The sequence below is a fragment of the Dermacentor silvarum genome, chromosome 1 (genome assembly GCF_013339745.2).
Source record: "Dermacentor silvarum isolate Dsil-2018 chromosome 1, BIME_Dsil_1.4, whole genome shotgun sequence".
Taxonomy (NCBI): domain Eukaryota; kingdom Metazoa; phylum Arthropoda; class Arachnida; order Ixodida; family Ixodidae; genus Dermacentor; species Dermacentor silvarum.
This window is the reverse complement of record NC_051154.1, coordinates 120,789,171-120,809,391: the sequence shown is the minus strand read 5'-3', so window position 1 is coordinate 120,809,391 and position 20,221 is coordinate 120,789,171. Positions and strand designations below refer to the sequence as shown.

General features: G+C 44.8%; 1 protein-coding gene across 1 annotated transcript in view; it reads left to right on the top strand.

The window, feature by feature from the left end:
• LOC119435939 (golgin subfamily A member 2) overlaps positions 1-19,870 on the top strand; it is a 198,592-nt gene extending 178,722 nt beyond the window's left edge. The window contains exons 22-23 of the mRNA XM_037702641.2: positions 156-377; positions 17,633-19,870. Of these exons, the coding sequence (XP_037558569.1) occupies positions 156-361 (206 nt within the window). The 3' untranslated portion in view covers positions 362-377; positions 17,633-19,870. The remainder of the gene's footprint in view (positions 1-155; positions 378-17,632) is intronic.
• Positions 19,871-20,221: the final 351 nt, after the last annotated feature.

Sequence of the window (20,221 nt, the reverse complement as noted above, 5' to 3'; positions counted from 1 at the left end):
TTCAGGGTTATTTACATGTCTTGTGAACACTGACTAACCTTCACAAATTTTTGTACCTACAGACATGTTGCAGATTTTTTACGACATACAATTTATTTGGGGCATGGGTGAAGTTTATATGGTAGAGCTAATCTGTGCTCCGCTGATATTTACAGATGCTCTTCAAAATGGACCAAATGCTGGAGACACTGGGAGCAAACGTTTTAATGGCTCCTCAGATGAGGTGCAGGAAGATGTCACTGCGCAAAAAATTATGCATCTGTTGACTGAGATTGAAAGCTCAAGTGCTGTTGATGGCTCACCTGTTCCGGACACCTTCCATCCATGCCCTGTGTGCTCAGGACGTTTGCTCACTGTCTAGCTGCAAACTGAAGCAGGTTTGTGTTTTGTTATGTACTGCTGAAAAACATTTTGATTGCTACAACATGGATATAAAAACCTGGGGTTCTCAAACTGTGTTCTGCGGTTCCTAGGGATTCCGCAAACGGCATCTTAAAGTTCCACAAGCAGTAAGAACGTATACGACGACATCCTGTCTTTCCCCATTCACTTCCGCAATTTATCGCATTAGAGAAAAAAAAATTTGCATTGCATTTTGGATTTAACGAAGCCATCGCACGCCACATCCACACTTGGGTAGTTTGCGAGCCCACTCTAGCCGCACTGAGCACCTTTAAATTGTGTACGTGAGCAGGAATCAACTTGCAAGTTCTGCAATGAGAGCCGCTTGTGTGCCTGGTCAATCCTTGTTGCTCATGGATGACGATATTAGCCATGTAAGACCTGTGGGGCACGTTCACGCATTATTTGTAGCTTGGGTGCATCAGTGTCAGCATGGCGCAGTATCGATACAGGCTGGTTTGCTACCACACTATGTTGATTCCACAAGAAAAATTCGCGCCAGATGCACTGCTGCATGCCGGGCGATGCGGGCATTTTGACTTAGCGTTGCGACCACCATATAAAAAACCATTCTGCAGCGCGAGTGACATGTGGCTTTTGTTTACGAAAAATAAAATTACCTATTGTAATGACACTTGGTTTGTGGGCATGCAGAACCTAGAGCGGTGGCCGTAGGGTCGATGGGGGCTACATTATGGTGTGGGGAGTAGTGCAGGAAGAAAAAATAGATCACTTGTCTATGTATCAAGAGCGATGAGGAAACTATGATAAAATTAATGTGCGGCACGTACTCATCTCGGCGGTAGTATCTTTGATGCAGTTGGGCTGGAGCGTCAGGCATGCTGCCGTGCACCCTGTTAAGGCCCGCTTCCGTGGTTCGGAACTTCACGTGCAACCTCCTTTTACCGCAGCCGAGTTTGAAGTGTTCGTTGTGACAGTATGGCGCTTTTGAAAATGTTCATTATATCTGGATACAGTTTCAATAGGCAGGGTCAGAAAATACTAAATGCAGTGAAATGTGGTCATTACAACTGATAATTCATTATATCTGGGATCATTATAAGTGGGTTCAACTGTATAAAGTCACTGCAATTTTTTTTTTTTAGCCAAACCAACCAAAGTGTTAGGATATGCGAGTAGTGCTATTATTAAGGTCTGTTCGATTCAACCAAGTTTCTGTGCACCTTCTGCATGTATTTAAGGTGCGCTGCACCTATGCCCTCGATTGTCTGAGGTACGGTGGCAGACCCTGCACCCTTGCAGCGAGTAGGTGCAGCCCAGCACACCACAACCGGCACTGCCTGCACCTTTTCGTTTGTCGCGCCGTGCACATTTTCTGAATCGAACCTATTGTAGTGAATGGCAGCCATCTACAGCACAATTAGTCAGTCTCAATTTCTCATAGGGAGATCGCTGAACTCGGGGTAGTTACTCGCACACTTGCGCGCATACAAAAGCCCTCATGGGCCGCAATGACATGAGAGACGCCACAGTTTCTGCCACTCTACTCATTGCCACAAAGGCAACGCTACTTGTTAGCGTGAACTTTTTTACTTCGGAATATGCATCGAATAAAGCGCAAACGTATATGTAATACGTTTTATAAAGTATGCGATTTTATAAAGTATGCAGCACTTGACTTACATATTTGACTTACGTACAGTAATCTCATAGACTACATCTCAAGCACCAGTTTCACCACCAGTTTGTGCCACTTGTGCCAAAAGGTTTTTTGCGATTTTTTGTGCCAATTTAAAACTGTAATACCTAGTACTTAAATCATGAACAGCCTGCTCGATTCTGTCATATAAATCATGGTCTCTTCATTTCTACCAACATGTCTTGACATGTTCTAGGTGGTTGTCAGTCCCTTTAATGAGTCCTTATAGTGAGTTTGTATAAACATATCGGTGGAAAGAGGGAGGGGTTCCGCGGCACTCTAGGAAAGCTGGCGGGGTTCCTCAAGGCCACAAAGTTTGAGAACCCCTGATTTATAAACAAAATTTGGTGAAACGAAAATTGTATAAACAGAAGTATTTTTGCTACTTTGGCAGGTTTCCTTTGCTAGCCATGATTTCCTTTACTGATCTGGAATTACCATGGGGATGTCCCCAGTTTATCAACAATGTAGTCAAATCACCGAGTCCACCAATCACTTATGAGTGAAAGCTACAATGGTACATGTGTAAGTAATGTCATGGCTACAGCAACAACACCGTGACCATCTGGCACCATCTATACGAGTCAAAGGTGCACACTAAGTTTTCCTCCTGCATCGTGGCATATAGCACGGCACTGTTTTAATATGGAGTTCAGTTAGCTGCAAAGAGGTGAAGCCTTAGCTAATCAATGCCCTTAGCTTGAATTGTCATAGTAAATTTGCTTTACAAAGCTGTGGTAAAAAAATAGATGGCCGTCAATGAAGCCCAGATTGGGAAAGAAAAAAATATATATATACAGTAAAACCCCAGTGATAGGATCACGGCTGGTACGAATTTCGGTGTGATACGAATTCGTAACATTCCCCGGCCGAAATACATTAATCTTAATACTAAAAACATTGGCTGTTAGAGCGCGTTGCCGCGCCGCTGCGGACCATACGAATGCGTGAGCAACAGCGGCGGCGGCGGCCGAGCCAGCGGGGCAACCGGCACAGACAAGCCAGCACAGCGGGATCTGGGCAAGATCCATAGTCCACAAGCAACCGGCTATGTCACGCGGCTGCACAATCTCTCATTGGTCCCCACGTCGAGTGGACCAGACCACATCACAGCGTAGCTGATGCTTTGACCAGTGAGAAAGAAGACAAGGACTGTGGCAGCAGCCACGACGGCTAAAACACCACCTGCACTCAACGTGTTGAAGCATTCAGTGGCATGCGAAAACATTCGTGAGATCACGCGTGCGCACTTTTACGCCTTCCAGAAAGCGATTGTTGACGATTTGGGCAAGAAGAAAACACACCACAGATAGTAGAACCCCGTCGATACGCTTTTCAAGGGACTGCAGGGGAAAAAAAAAACTTGCAGTTTCGCCCAAAAGGCGACGCAACGATATCAATAGCAAATTAGTAGACAGCTGTACGAAGTAAGGACAGTAGTTTTATCGGCCGTGTAAACTTGTAAACATTCGCTTACTAACAAACACAGTATCACGCGCGCACAGGTAAACACAAACCCAGCTCGCTCGATGACCACGGGTGTTCGCTGTCAAAACGCTGAAGTAAGGAATCGCGGCAGCAGCGGCTGTCTCGCTTCAACGTGAACTAAACGTCGAAAGCATAGCACACACTAAGGTATCCGGCACTAGGCGCACTTTGTCAACATTGCAGATCGTTTTGAAGATGAGGCCCGCGCGGGCGCACACTTTGCACACGTCGCAGATCGCTTTCAAGATACGGCCATGTGATCTGGCGCCGGCGCCAGCGCGGCCGTGCTGTATCAGCAACGTGCCGGTCGCTTGTTGCAATGCACCGGTCACTTGCAACGTACAAGCTGGCTGCACTGCTAAATTTACATTACCGCCACATTCAAGTGCAATATATGATGCAGGAAAATTACAGATTTGCGACGCATCAAGGGGAACTTAATACATGGAAGTAAATGTAGAATTTAGGTCAGGACCGCGAAAACGCGACGTAGCTGCCGGGAAAACGCAGCAGCGAGGACCGTATCAAAGGGGTTCCACTATTACGAATTATTTCTGCTAAAAATAAATTCATTTTTTCTTCATTTTGTATAGGTTTTGATGTTACGAATTTTGGGCGATACTAATACTTCACGCGACTCCGCGAGGTTCGTATCACCGAGGTTCTACTGTATACAGTCGAATCTCGATACTTCGAACTCGAAGGGGCCCGGAATTTCGTTCGAATTATAAAAAGTTCTAATTAAAGAAAGGACGTATTTTTTAAGTATTCGAGCACCATAGCACGATGCACGAACGGTGGGAATCGTGAAATATCGCGACGCGCCACCGCCCACGTCGGCCAATGCTCAGTTCCCAATAACGGCAGCAAACGAAAGTTCACGGAGCGGACGGCGCCAGGTGCCGACGGGCGGGCGCGTGCGGAGACCGTCGAAGGTGAGGCAGGAGGGCGGCAGGGAAACGGTTTTGGCCTCAGCAACTCCGCCGCTTTGGTGGCAGTGGCTTCGGTGGCTCCCCTCACCCTCTCTCTCAGCTCCCTCTCTCAAAGTGGATTCCACGGAACCCTGGGGTTCCGCAGGCCCCTGCTCGGGGTTCCGCAAGCCACTGATAAATTTTCCGTGGTCTAGCGCTCGCCAATTAAATGGCTAAAACGGCGAACAAGAGGTGTGCTCGATCCACAGAACTGCCATTACCCATGCCCGAGTGTCAAAAAGCACACCACAGCGCGTAACGGCAGTGCGTGAACTGCGCAATAAATCCGCAAGCAGCTTGTAGCCACCCAACCTTCGAAAACGGGCAGCGCGCCTAAGCTTTCGCTCTTGAATCTCGGAGGCCGTAACTTTCCAACATGCGCATTTCTCCCGTTTGTCGATAGGGTAGGTGCCGATAGCGTGCGCAAAAAAAAAAAATAATAATAAATGCGCGGAGCACCACAAATGCGCGCCGCGAATGAGCAAAAACGGCGCTAGCGTCCAAAAACGAAGCTACGGTGGCTAGTAACGAAGCGGCGTAGTCCGCATCGCCATGGTCCTCAGCGGCAATCGTACACGATATGTGACTGCCAGCAACGCCGGAATGCTTTGTGCTTATTTGTGCCCTCAAAGCCCTTATTGTTGCGTTAATCGCAGCGCGTAACACCGCGTTGGCGGCTAGCCACGTGCTTCCATAAGTGCGTAGTCGCCATCTGTGATCGCTTCGATAGCCACCACAGTTTCGTCCACAGCGGTTGCGGCAAACGGTAGTTTCGTTTTGACTCGGTGCACGCGTCGGCTGCGTGCCTTCATAACTGCATAGTCGCCATCCATGATCGCATCAATAGTGACTGCGGATTCGTCCATACTTGTTCCAGCAAATGGTAGTTTCATTTTGACTTGGTGCGTGCGTCGGCTGCCTGCCTTCTGAACCGCAAGGTCGCCGTCCATGATCGCGTCGATAACGGCCGCGGTTTCGTCAGCAGCGGTTGCGGCAAGCAGTAGTTGCGCTTTGACTCAGTGCAAAAATGTCAAAGATTAAGAGCACCGGCTACACCACGATGGACGGACGATTTGTTGGTGACCAGCTCCCTAGCGAAAAAATTACCGGATGTGCGCGCGGTAGTGAAAAGCGTGTCTGCAGATGAAGACGCGCACCGCGACCGCGCTGAAAAGGATGTTGCGAGGCCTTCGCCGCTGCTAGCCCTTAATCAGTGATGAGATGACAAGAATGTCAGCTTCCTCACTGCTATTGTGCAAAATAGAAACAAGATTTGCTGATGCATTCAGTAAATAAAAGCGTGTTGATGTAGTAAGCATTCAGTTATTGTTTTCTTGATACTCTGTATAATTCGACATTAGTTTAATTAGGACATTTCAATTCGGTTAATTCGGGGGGGGGGGGGGGGGTTCCTTGGCGCTTCATGGAGCTTAGCAGGCTTCCCCGGAACGAACATGCTTGAGAACCCCTGGTAGTATGTCCGGGTTTAACTGTATGGATAGAGTATCATACTACAGCCGAACCCACTTATAACAATATTCAAGTGCCACGAGACCCACTTATAAGAATATTCAAGTGCCACGAAAATTCCATTGTTATAATCGGGTTCCATGAAAAAAACCAAAATAAAGGGATGGCATAGCTTTTGTGAGAAAACTATAATAGCGGGGAGGCCAGTGCCCCTTCCTACCCCCTTCCTCCATCCGGCTGGTGATTGTGTTGACTCGTTCACTGTTTAGCTCTGCTTCCTGCGCGCTCCGATGGCGTGTAACAAGCCACGGCTGCTGTCGTTCAAGAATGGCACTGCTATAACAACTGCAATGCGGGGTCACGGGCGCGCGGAAAGTGACATGCGAGCTCCGCCGAGGCATCGCTTTGGTGGCCTCAAAAGGGGCCTTTTAAAAAATGTGAGAAGGTTGCCGCGGCAGCCCCTCAGTTTGAGAAATTCAGAAGAAACAGTGGAGTGAGATCGCCACGAGCATCTCGCCACATACTTCTCACTGGCTTGCACGAGAAAACCCTACGTCAGTCAGCTTTGCTTGCTTTACGCAAAGCTTGCCGACATCATTCTCCAAGGCATCCTGGTGTGCTCCACATAGTGAAGCGGAAGGTCCCTCGTGAAAAGGAACTGAATAATCTGCAGCGCCTCCTGCAGGGACAACGTTGAGGCAGCCTGCCCTACCGCGTCATCGCTGCCGTCGTCGCTATCCGATGCAAGCACGTTCACGACGATTACCTCATAGATTAAAGCACTTCGTTTCCAAATCTATAGCAGTGCGCTTTCTTTTCACCGGCAGCGTCGTGCATTGCCAGTGATCAGCGGGCGGGTCAGCCGTCTTCCGTTTCGGCGGTGAGTCAAACAAGGCCGAGAAACCATGTGGCCAGGAACGACTTCGACGCAACCAACAACGATGAGCCCGAATGCCTTAAGGGGGGACATGGCTTTGAAAATCAACTTCCTTATTTCTTCATGGATTTTGATGAAAATTGGCACAAATTTTTAGAATGTCTCCCTGATACTTCCATAAAAGTTTCAGAGTGATACCTTGAGAACATTTTATTGAGCAGAATTTTTCTCTCTTGAACTTTCTGGAGGGCCTGGGGAGCTTAAAAAACATGATGGAAGGCTCGTTGAGTATTGACTGCATAGCTCAATGCGTGCTGAAGGTCGTGACAGTCTTACTTTTTTTTTTCGCAACACAAATTTTTTAGATAGTCATTTTTCAAGTTACCTTCGCACCAAGCACACTTTTGGGGTGAACGAATAGCCACACCATAAATTTATAAAAAGTCAAGATAAAAATGCAAGACTGTCTCAATCTGCACTGTAGTCCAAGGAACGTGACAAAAAGAAAACACAATCAAATTAGGCTAAACAGTAACGAAAAAATCAGCTCCAGAAACTGAGCAGAAAGGTGAAAAAACAGTTTTGAGAAAACGGCTCTCAAAGTTTCACCTTCTCTTCAGTTCTCTAAAACGCACCAAATTTGTAATCTTTGATGTGTTTTGTGATGTGGGGCTTCTTGGACATGTGGCCTCTGGTCTGCTGTGCCTTCGTTCTGCCTTTTTCATGTTTGTATGGCATTCTTTACTGCTGCTCTACAAAGAGTATGGTGCCTGGGTTTCAAACCAAGTGAGGTGCAGAACTATGTGGGCATAAATATACAGTAGTTCTAGCGTTGTACCTACAGATTGCTTCATTGATAGCAGTCTCTAGTACAGTCAGTGAGGCATTTTTTTTTGTTTTTTTTTTTTTTTTTTGGTAGAAGTGACCACGTTACTGAATGAAGGCTCTCAGCAGCGTTCTGGATCATCTTCCATTGACAATGGCTATGGATGTTAGGAGAGCCACTGATAGAGAGGCAGCAATGCAGCTGCTAGGTGCTTTCCAGCCTGTACTTTTGTATGATGCCTCACTTCTGCAGCCAGGTGTCTGTACCAACCCAAGTGGCCTAGTGAACAGAGCTCATGATGAGGTTCTCTTTATGAAGGGGTGGTATGATAAGTACTGGTACGAGATATCGTGGCAATACGATCTAAGAGAGTCGGCGCGCGATGTGCTAAGTCGCGGGTCTGAGATGCCGATGTGCGAAATGCCTGGTCGCGTGTCCAAAGAATAGACACTCGGTGAGCTCAATCGCGCAGTCCGAGGTGCCGACGCGCGAAATACCTAGCCGCGGGCTCGAGGAGTCGACGCTCGAGGTGCCGATGCGCGAAGTGCCTAGCCGCGGGTCCGAGGAGTCGACACTCGATGAGCGATGTGCCGATGCGCGAAATGCCTAGCCGCGGGCTCGAGGAGTCGACGCTTGATTAGCTTAGCCGCGCAGTCCGAGGTGCCGACGCGCGAAATGCCTAGCGGCGGGCTCGGGGAGTCGACGCTCGCGATGCCAATGCTCGCGATGCCGACGCGCGAAGTGCCTAGCCACGGGTCCGAGGAGTCGATACTCGATGAGCGATGTGCCGATGCGCGAAATGCCTAGCCGCGGGCTCGAGGAGTCGATCCTCGATTAGCTTAGTCGCGCAGTCGGAGGCGCCAACGCACGAAATGCTTAGGCAAGGATCCGAGAAGTCCGCGCGCGATGTGCTTCACCGCCGAGTCGGAGACGCCTACGCGCGAGAGGCTTAGCCGCGTGTCCGAGCATTCCGTGCCCGAAGCTCGGTCGCGAAGTCCGCGTCACCGATGCTCGGAATGCTTAGCCGCGGGTCTGAGACGTCCACGAAAAGCGGGATCGGCCACACTACTGCTATGTCGATGTTGCGCCCATTTTAACACTCGTCAAGATTACGGAAACTGTCGAGAGCTCGCGAGGAGACCGCAACAAGTGGTGCAGACGACGCCATCGCGGAGCGAGCATCGGACCAATGGCGAACCGCTCTGGAGTCACGTGGCGGGCGCGGCCAATCGGTGGCTCCGGCACGACCTTCAATCATTTGCTTTTTGTGTGCTTGTTTCTGTATGGAGGAGATAGCTGAAGCGGCAGATTTGAAGACGGAGAAATGCGCTTTCCAACGAGACCAAGATGGCGGCGTTCGGCTGCGCCGTTCCGGAGATATCGTGGCTTGAAAAACGCCGTTCTTTCGCGATTTCCGCGAAATTTTCCGGCACCTTGGCTGATACAGCAATTTTTTTAGAGCACTTATACTTCATTTTCAGTGATGATATTTCGGAATCAGATAGAATAAGAGTTATAGAAACTGAAAGTTTGATTTTCAAGAAATCGATTTTTTAATCATTTTTCGCGATGCGAAAGCCGCGTCCCCCCTTAACGTGGCGGTCCCACTCCGGCGGCACGCGCTCGGCATTTTAGTCATTGTTTGCGGACGCACTGTGCTTTCTGTGCTCATTGGACGAATGTGAACTTGCCTGCTTTCTGCGCTTTCCAAGGACACCTATTATTATCGCCTAGCCTGAAGCGTTACCTGATGGCAGTCAAGACAGTGGGAGCAAAAAGCGGCGTTTTTGCAGTACTAGCCTCTGTTGTACTGAGTTTCCTGCTAAATTGTTCAACATAACAAAATGAAATTTGTTGTGTCTTTAAATGAAATGTTATACAAGGTTTCTATGAAGAGAAATTGCGTGTAAAGCAATTACGAAATTTATATAGGCGCCAATAAAAATGGACAAAACTACAAATGCTTATGAATGAATATCTTTTTTCCTTTTAAACTCAGGACAACAATATTTATTGGTTTTCTAGGCTGCAGTGTACTTATAATCTATGCGAAGTTGTTTTGTGTTGTGGTGAACAGTTTGTGAGTTATTATTACTTCAAATTGGAAATTTATGACTATACTTGGTCACGCATTACCGAAGAGGGGACAAAACTATTGTAGCTGAAACTCCGAAATTTTCAATAATCAAGCAGCAAGCCGTTCTCTCGGATTCTATGAAGAGAAAATTGGCTTATGTTAAATAGGGGATCTACAGGGGAGCAATAAATTTAGCTAATTTTTCTGCTGGCCAGGTCCGTGCAAATTGACATTCTTTTTCAGGTACACACTAATTCACAACAATTGTTGCACATTACTAGAGCCATACAGTGTCTCGTAATTACTAGCACTCACGAGTTTTACAAGCAGTGCTTGAAACAGAAGATTTTCAATAAATAATAAATCTCACAGGCGATTTTTGGTGGTGGCGTCATCTGTGCAAAAAGATGTCAAGCTGTTTCACATCAGTTCCAACGTTTGTCAAAGGTGGCACCACTAAACATTACAAAGCGGGCAAAACGCGGAGGGCATTCTTTCTCCAGGTTTGAGTGTTTGGCTTAGTCTAGTCACCGCGCCTGCCCCACATTCCTTCAAGTACATGTGTCTGCAACCACGCCTTCAGTGTAGTCCTACATGAGTTCACTAACTTGTGGCTGCGAGGTGAAAAATAAGCGCCGTGCACGGTACATCATGAGTGCGTGCCAGCTAGCCAGCAGGTTAGTTTATTGTGCCATTGTGCCAAGGAGAATTGCAAATTGCCCTCGCCTCCTCTATTTTCCAGGCTTGTACGACAATATCTGGAAACTTGCTTTCCCCACGCGATGAGGTGCGATGTGTGTGGCAGGGTATTGTGTTTGACTATTCTATGCAATGCCGGTTGAACGATAGGATTAGCAGCAAACAATGAGCGAGCCTTGCAGACTGCAGCGAAAAGTATTGATGGCTGCGTGACCTGCAGCATTCTAAACCACGCATTACTAGCAAATGTCACGTGTTCCGACGCCCAGTGAAGTTTTGAAACACGTGATTTCCAATAGGTGCTTTAGCGATCCTTCCGTGGTACTTCCTGATAGTGAGGTGCAATTTCTGGACGCAAGAATGTGACGGCAGCGTTTTTGATGGCCACTGAACATAATGAGGTCTTTTTTGTTCATTGCATATATGTCGTATTTCACCCAATAAAATTCAGTTGTGAGTATGTGCGTGCCCTGTCCATTTATATTTCTGTTGCCCCTGTTTTTATAGCGCAGTATCCGCCTTTTGCAAGATGAACATCCACCAACTAGCCCATGGAAACTTGCCGCTCTACTGTATCGCACAAGGTGAAGATTTGAACTATTCCACGACAGGCGGAGCTATCATCAGTCGGCGTTCCTGGAAGTGGTCTCCCTCTGGTGTACTAAGCTCATATCAACGCTGCATAGCTTCGGCAATTGCAGGAACTTTCACTCTGGCACCAAAACATGGCCGACGCCCTAGGAACATTTGTTTGCCAGCCTAACCCCCTTCATGTTCATGCAGTTTGCAAACAGCGCGAAAAAAAAAAAAGACATCTGTTTTGGGATACATGAGGCTAATAGTGCTTTAGTTGGCTACACTCAAAGCCTTTCCGTCTGGCATGTATCTAAAAAGCACCCTTTTTCGCGCTCTGCAAAGCGCGCTATAGGGGCTCTGTGTATTCTTAGCACAGACGTAATGGAAACGAGCTTGCTGGGGGGCTTCTGAATGTCGGGAAATAGGCATCAGGTCAAGTGGCACGTGCGGTCGAAATAAAAGTGGTGTCAGCCGTGCCCACAACTGCAATTTCTATGCACGTGGAACAGGGTAGCTTACAAAGGCACTGCTACTTCTTTGAACAGTCCAGCCTCGACACCCAGCTGTTCCACGCGACCTAACAGTGCCGGGCCGGCGACAAACTTTCTCTAGGAAATCACTCCACAAACGGTCTTTTTTCTTTTTACTTAGTCGCTCTGTTGTAAATATTTCGTTGTTACTCTATACTCTCTACTAACCTTTACCCCTACTCTCTTACCATTACCTCTCCTCCACTGCTGACCGCTGTTCAGATGTCAGCAGACTGCGCTAGACAGTTACTGCGGTCCGTAGCAATTTCCTACCCTCTCCGTTATTTATCTTTATACGCACAAAGCAATAGTGACCATTTCAAGCCTAGAACCTTCGTTTATCGGGCCCGTACTTCGCAAAATGCTAAAAAAAAATGCACACTAGGAAGAGAAAGAAACAAAGCTAGTTGACGATCACTGTCACTCAAGGTTCTGCAGTGAGCACTAGTCTGCAGGCCATCTGCCGGGACGGCTTTCGAAGCAGCAGCCTGCACTTGCATAACAGCCACGTCAAAAGCGGCAGTGACGAACCACTAATAGCCACCATCATCAGCACTGACCATTTTACAAGGTTCGACCGAGCCATTGTTGAAAGTATCAGTGGCGAGAAGGCCATCACGCGCAGCCACAAAACAACAATGGTGCGAGGCACAACTTGTCCTGAAAAAAAGGGGGAGGGGGAATTTTCCTCAACTCAGCGGATCACCTGTCACAGCGTCGCAAGAGGGCCAGACCGGGGCATGCTGCGACGGAGAAGAGCAGATTTTTTTCGCTTTTTCCAAACATGACTGACTGGCGTCAACTGGTGGGAGAATCTGAACTACACGCAAGATGACAGCCATGATACCTTCACCTTAAACTGTTTGCAGAAATGTGCGGAATGAGAGGCCAGCCGGCCAGTGCACAATCACAGAACACCTATATAAACTTGGAAACTGTACCTTCCACAGTGCAACGGAAATAAGAGTAGCGGTGGCGTTGTGAACTAAAGTATGCGACCGAGAGGTGGCGCTGGCAAAATCAAAACTAATATCATCATCGTTACATAGTGAGCAATATGGCTAGCGTGGTTAGAATGCTAGCCACCCTAATATGGCCGCTACGGTATCGGTTCGTGGGGCCCGTCACGCTGCTCGCTCGCTGGTTTTGAGGGTTTTGTGACCGCATTCGGGGCAGTATTCGTGTGTTCAGTACTCTAACATGACTACAGATATCTTTATTATGTCGCCAGGTGACTGAGAGGCCTCAGCTGGCAATAAAACACTTCAAACAAGTAAGCTTACATTGTTTATTGTCAATGGTGAATGAAGCAGTACATGCTCACAATTTTCGTACAGGTCAGGTGGACTTAATGTTGTCCGTCACTGAGTTTACAACATACAGAAACACAGATAGCCATCTATTTAATGGCATCCTAAGCTGAAATCGAGTGAAGTTTCCTCATCGTGTTCGGCGAGCCACTAAAGCAGGGAGAACGAAGCTTCAGACAACGACATTTATGCTGAGTTCTGTCATACTTGTATTGCATACAGTGCTGCTTGACGTGTTTCATACTATACCTATATTGTCTGCGTTCAACAATTTCAGCTAGATTTTTTTAAGAAAGACACCAAAATTGCGCGACAAAGATGTACTATCAGCAAGATATGCTCGAGCTGGAATGTCCCATTGTTTACATAACACATTGGCGAGAGGCACGAAGTGTAGGGGGGGGGGGGGGGGGGGGGGAATTGTACTAAAATTTTACATCGCATATTGCCTGCTCTTGATATTTCTGCTGCACATTTAGTGTTCAGGTGCGGCAGTAAAGGTTTTGATACAAGTGGAGTACTCGTAGGGAAACCAAGAAACGTTATGGAGACAGCATTGCTTACAACGGCTTCTGCAAATATTGTGTTAATAGACAAGGACACTAAATAAACATATAAGCAAGCCCAATTAATGCTATAGATCCTTGGAAAATGCAATTCACGGTTTCATGTTGAAAAAGAATCTCGGTACATGTATTCAAACAAGGCGAAGAGGTTGCAAGGAGGTAAACACTTCAATTGAGTAACAGAGGTGAGCAAGGGAAGCCTCAGCCTGGAGCCAACGTTTCAACAAGCAAACATATATGTGAGGGCCGAGACAAAGTTCCCACAATGAGGCTTCCCTTGCTCGTCCACTGTTTATTCGCTGAATGTTAAGCTGAACTTCTGCTAGTATATTTCAAAATCTTTTTGGGAGTGCACTGTTCTCAGGTTTGTCATCTGCTGTTTGAAAAGAAATAAAAAATGTTTTTAGTGATTTCTTAAGTTTGTGAAGTGTGAAATAGGCCGGTTGTATGAGCTTGCCTTTTCTAGCTATCTCTTACGGTGCAGGGCTAGCCTAGTTATTGATTTCATGCAAACTTTACATGAGCCTTCTGTAGTTAACAAATGTAAAATAAAGCGCGTATCCAGATCTAATTCTAATCCTATCACTTACCAGTTAACAACATTTCCTCAGATTTTGTCTTGTCATATAAATATCTCGGTGTACAAATTACAAATAACTTAAATTGGACCAGTAATATAGAGTATGTCATTAACAATGCTAATCACATGCTCAGGTACTTATGGCACGTTTCCAAAGCACGGTCTACTTTAAAACTACAGCTTTACAAAACTCTAATACGCTCTAAACTTGAATATGCATCTGCAATTTGGGATCCCAGTCGCGTTAATCTTATTAGTACTTCACTTGAACTAGTACAAAATAACTCTACTCGTTTCATTCTTTCTAATTATAACTGTACCGCGAGTATAACCTCAATGAAAATTAACCTAGCTTTTATTCCACTAGCTAATCGCCGCAGTCGCCCGTCTTTTATTATTTCATCAAATTTTCCATCACACTACACTTCACGACGGCTTTATACTGCGGCCTCAGTACATTTCAAACCGCGTCTATCATCGTAGTAAGGTAGGAATTGATTCATGTAACACAAAGTCTTTCGTTCAATCTTTTATCCTCTGTACATCTCAGGAATGGAACCACCAAGTATCGTAGCCATCACGTATAACAAAACTTTTTTGCAAAACATTAGCTAACATTGTATAATCGGGAGAATCATTACGTTACCAGAACTCGCTGCACTTGTTTGTTTGGTTTATTCTACTACATTGTAACCACTCCCCTCTTTAATGCCATGTGGCCCTGAGGGTATTTTAAATAAAAAATAAAATAATAAAGTGAAGAGTGACTGCCAAAGTTTGTCAACATGAAGTATCGTTTCATTAAAATTGCATTAAGCGCTTTTGATCATTTTAAAATTCTTTGCATTTTCATGTAGGAAATTATCATTGTGACGGAGCATGTGATTCTTGGTGGTACTAATGCCCGTCAAGCTTATTTGCAAAAAGCAGATGACAGTTTCTGCACTAGCAAGTAGGAGCTTGCTACATTGTTTCTGTTCTGGTCGTCATGGCTAATGACTGGAAAAGAAACAAGGTGGGACTCAACATGTTACTTCTCCGACTGTCGTAAAACGCCCTTAAAAGCGAGTAAGCTTGTATGTCAAATTTTGCATTCCCACTCGGTACGATACAAAACTGTAAACTGCTGCTTTCTTGATAGGGCTCACACCTCTCTATCTGGTAAACTTGTAAAGAGGACCTGTTGTCATTATGGTGACAGTTGAGCTTCTTATGGCTTAGCATGGACAGCTTGCAGTCCAATAATCTCTCTTTTGTCCGTCTTCCTGAAAAGAGAAACGACGAAGCCATGACAAACATGCTAGCAAGAAATGGTGAAACAAAAGTTGGTCCCATAAACGAACAAATCACGGTTCTAGTTGAAGTGTTCAGAAACATACCCTGCGAGGATTCTGGCCCTTGATGTTACTTCCAGTGGTGACACATTCACTATTGACTTGTACGTCCAGAGACAATAGTGTCCAAAGGGATGAACAAATATGAGCAGCATCTTGGAGGCTGGAGTCGAAAGAAAAATAGAGCCTCAATTACTATGGTGGAAGTGTGGGTGAGTTTGTGATTCATGTATGACAAAGAACAGTACACAAAACGCTCCATGATAGAAAAGCGCACACACACACAACACTGTTTTGAGTGTGCTTTTCTTTTGATGGTGTCCTAGTGTGGGCTGTGCTTAGTCAAGCCTCGATTAGATGACAGTTGTTTCTGCCAGATACTAGTAATAAACACAGTCATTTTATTATGTCTGAAATGCAATTAATCTAACTATCACTGGAAGTACGCTTGCCACTAATGTGCAGTGAATTTATCGCAGTCATCATTTATGCAGAAACAGCCAAAACTGTTGATTATTTATGCTGTACTCCATGTTAGAAATTTTAGCAAGACGAAATACCAAGACCTCGTTCGAATTGCTTTAGAAGAGCAATAACTTTATAATTATTACTATTTTCCATTTTTAAGAAATGACTACAGGAATCTGTTTTATCCACCTCGAACGCAAAGAAATTCAAAGTTGAAAATGCGAAGCACTGCTTTTTTTACTCACCGGCGCACACGCCCAGGGGCTGCAAGGCTAATCCGCTTTCGTGGGTAGTCTTCAAGCAGACTGTGCTCGGTTCCGGCGATGAACTTTCGCGCTGGCTAGCACATTTTTTTTCAAGCAACACGTCATTACGCGGCCAGACGTGGCAGATCACTAACAGCGGAAGCCGTGCATGCAGCCGTTATGCCAGTGGAACGCCGCAGCTGATAAAATTCACCGTCTTTAAACACGTTCACTTGGTGGCAGCTATCGAATGTCGGACGCATAAACTGGCTGAGATATTACTACTGATATCTAATCAAAACGAGCTTGCATGATGCTGCTCAAAGGAAACGACCACCCCGTCGCAAATATTACCGCCGTACAATTTGAATCGATAAACGGCATGGAATGCAATCGATACCAGTGGGCTGCTGCTTATCACACGTCAGTGAGGCCTCAAAACCTTTATTCAAGTAACAAAGCACGGACTTTTATAACAGAAGTCCAATAAAAGCAATGGACTGCTTATTTTGTAAAAAATGACAGGTTAACTGTTTGTCGGTTATTATATGTACATTTATAGACAAATATTTAGCCGCGTTGAGCGCCCCCAGCAGAAAAAGTACAAACTAAAGTATGCGACCAAATTACAGTAGCTCCACTTGCGCGCTTCATGTTGGAACGCACCATAGTTGATTTTTCACCTTCTGTGGTGATTGCTGAAATTTGAGATTGTGTGGGACCTGGCGCAATCTTGGGGCAGCGCGGAGCGCTATCAGGCCATCAGCGCAGTTGCTGCAGTCGATTTGTGTTTCGGAGGGTGGTGCGGCGTAGAGCTATGGGTGCAGCCCATTCATTTTCAGAGGGATGGAAGGGCGACGGGAGGGAGGCGCACCAAGCTGGCGATGCGGAGAAGGGTGGAAAACAGCGCGGCGAGGTGCGGCGGGTCGAATTTCTTTTCTTTTCAAGGATTTCGCATTCCATTACCTTTCGGCACGGACACCCAGTGGCCAGACTTCATCGTTATAACCGATAATGCGGCCTGGGGCCATTCTAGTTAGCGGGTTATTTCATCATAGAAAACATACAAAAGTTGATGGTGCAGCAGCTTCTCATTGTTATAACCGATATATTGTTAAAACCGGTATCGTTATAAGTGGGTTCGACTGTATATGGTAATCAGAGCGGAGCCAGTAGGCTGTGTGTTATGGTGCGCGTAACCACTGTCACTAACCTTCATGTGTAGTAGCACTCTGTGCCAAATCTCATGTGAATTGCCATAGATGTTGATGAGTGCAAATAGGTGTATGTTTGCTAGCCTATCCAAGTGCTTTTTTGGCTTTTCTTCAAACTTTTTTTTTTCTTGTGTCATCTCTTAATTTAGAGCAGTCCTCTAAATTATTTTAACTTGCTGTAACATTGGCAGCAATGATGATTATGTCAGGAACACATTTTGGAACTAACTACAAGAATGATGTAAGGCCAAATTTGCCAAATGCTAACAATAGCAGTGTGAGGCTAATCTGTTTTAACGTTTGAACCCCCCCCCCCCCCCCCCTTTTTTTTGTTTTCAGTGTCATTCGTGTTGGATGTCCTGGAAGATGCAAAGGTTTATGTTAAACGCACTAAACGCACAGAAGTGTTCCGGTGCAGCCGTCCCAGTCACAGAGGAGCATTCCATTAGTGGCTATTGTTTCTTCATGAAGTGTAACACAGGGCTCCAAGGAGCTGAAAGATGGACAGCCACAGTGCCTTGAATTTGTATTATGTTGTTGATAGTGTATGTTTCTTCAAGCCCTTCAAAGTGCTATATATTTGCCTCAGTTGTATCCATTGTGTAACTGTACAGCTGAGCTACGAGTAACTTTTCTTTGTGCAGATAATTGCACGTGGAGCTAGTTGTAGCCAATGCAGACAAATATTATAGGACTCGCAAATCTCTGAAAGTGTGTTTAAGTGGCACCAAGTTTTTTCTTTTTTTTTTTATGTGCTTTTGATCATTTTCTGCTCATGTCACAAAACCTTGCCAGGTTTTGGACCAGTTCAATGGAAAATAACTTCAAGCTTTATGTGAACACTGTACAGGAGCATTGAAGTTTTTTTTTGTTAATCTCCTGAGGGCAGTTTGCTTAAAGATATTACATCCCTTAATAATACCCAAGAAAACTAGGGAAGAAATGTGCTGGGTAACTGTAAAAAAGTTTGCCAGGTCTATCTAGATTGTGAACGTATTTTATGCTATTAACACATGCTAGTTATGTTTATTTCCTCTGTCAATGAGGTTAATAGTAGTGAAGCAGTTATGTTTTAAAATTAAATGCTGTGGGAATCCTTCAAAGTAAATAGAAGTTCTTAAAGCATGCATACCATGTATAGCCATGATACAATGGGAGCCAACAGCATGTTGTTGGACTTGTTAACCAAGTTTCTTTCAAGAGAAAACATGCAAAATATTTGCTTTATTCCTTCAAATTTTTTCACACAAATTTCTTATTTGAAAAGTGTGTACAGTAAAACTTACCACTTACATTAATTCATCCAGAACAATTAAAGGGAAACAAGCCTGTAAGCTTTCTAGTTTTGTATCAGAACATGTTATAAATATATAATTGTTTGAACACACAATAATCAAGGGAATTAAATTATTTTGTAAAATGCATGAGTGACATGCATCATTAGGTAGTGGAAAGCAAAGTAAGAGCTCTGTGACCCAGATGGGTAAAACTCTTTAGCAATATTGATACTGATCCCTCAATTCACGTGACACTCGCTGCTTTGTTAAGTAGAGCTCTTTGATATGCAACACTGCTTTCTGATTTATAACTTGCACCAAGTGCTATATATTCTAATAATTTTTTTACATCATTCTTTTCCCCCTTCATCATTTGCTTGCATGCTGCTGTTGCGGCCACGCAGCATCAAATGATAATAAAGTGACAGCATTAAAGGAATAGAACTGCTGCAAAATATGACCCCTGCTTCTGTTTTCTCAATATCTTTTTCCGTGATTTCTGGTTCCTCAATTTTCACTTTTGAAAGTTTTCACTTGTTTCAAGAAAAGTTTAGAACAAGACAGCATCACTTCTGCTAACAGTGGAAGCTGAGCATGTGAATGAGGAAAGGACATGAGGGAATGATGAGGGCAAGTTGGTAATAGTTTACTTGATCAGCACAAACTTCATGCAAATAATTAAAGTATAAGCATGAGTGCAACTTTGGTTTGGAAGTTAGTGCTAGTTCAGGAAATTCGTACATCTACTGTGAAGATTACAAAAATTATATTTATCTCCTTTGCAGCTAATTACTTCCACATCAACTCTACAAGTATGGATTTTGCAAGTCAAGATAGCCTTTTTGTTGCCAGGTCATTAAATACAGATACTGATACCTGTTATATGAGTGTGTCATCAACAATGCTATTTTTGTACTCTTTCTATACAGACCGGTTCTGTCAAGTTGACTGTACTAACGCTGTTTCAGCATTCTGGAGAATTGTGAAGCTGATAATTTCTCATGTAGTGTAAACATAAACCATAGTGTGACTTGATTGTGTGCATGAAGGTGCAGAGCTGTGATCTTGCGAAGATGATTTGCAATTTGCAAACAGTAGAATGTGTAAGAAATTTATACTGAATATATTGGGAGCCTTAGTTTAAAGTGTTCATTCATTAGGCCTGTTCATTATTTGAAATTTTGGAAGTATGCAAGTTTAGGTACATTATTTTTGTTGCAACTTCTATTGTGCATTCAGTTTCTGTTCATTGGTTTTTGTATATGTGTGAAGGTTTAATAAATTCATAATGTGAGAGTTACTACTGTTGCTATTATAAGTCAGCAATCTAGACTTATGTCTCTATATTCACTGTGGTTCTGCATAACCAGCCTGTAAACACTGACATATAGCGAGTCAAGTTGGATGCAGTCACATTGTAACATTGCAGTTAAAAGCATCCAACTAGCACGTTTAAAATATGTGTCCACTATTGCCAAGTGTCCCTCAAGGGAAACCTAGACCAAAAGGAAAGCGAAGGATATGCCAATAATTTCCTGAGACCCTGATAAAGCCAAGTGACACATTTTCAAATCACATTTGGTTACCCAATGATCCGTTATGAACACGAAAACTCTGCTTTTAAAAGCAGCATGTCCAAGTACTGGGCAAA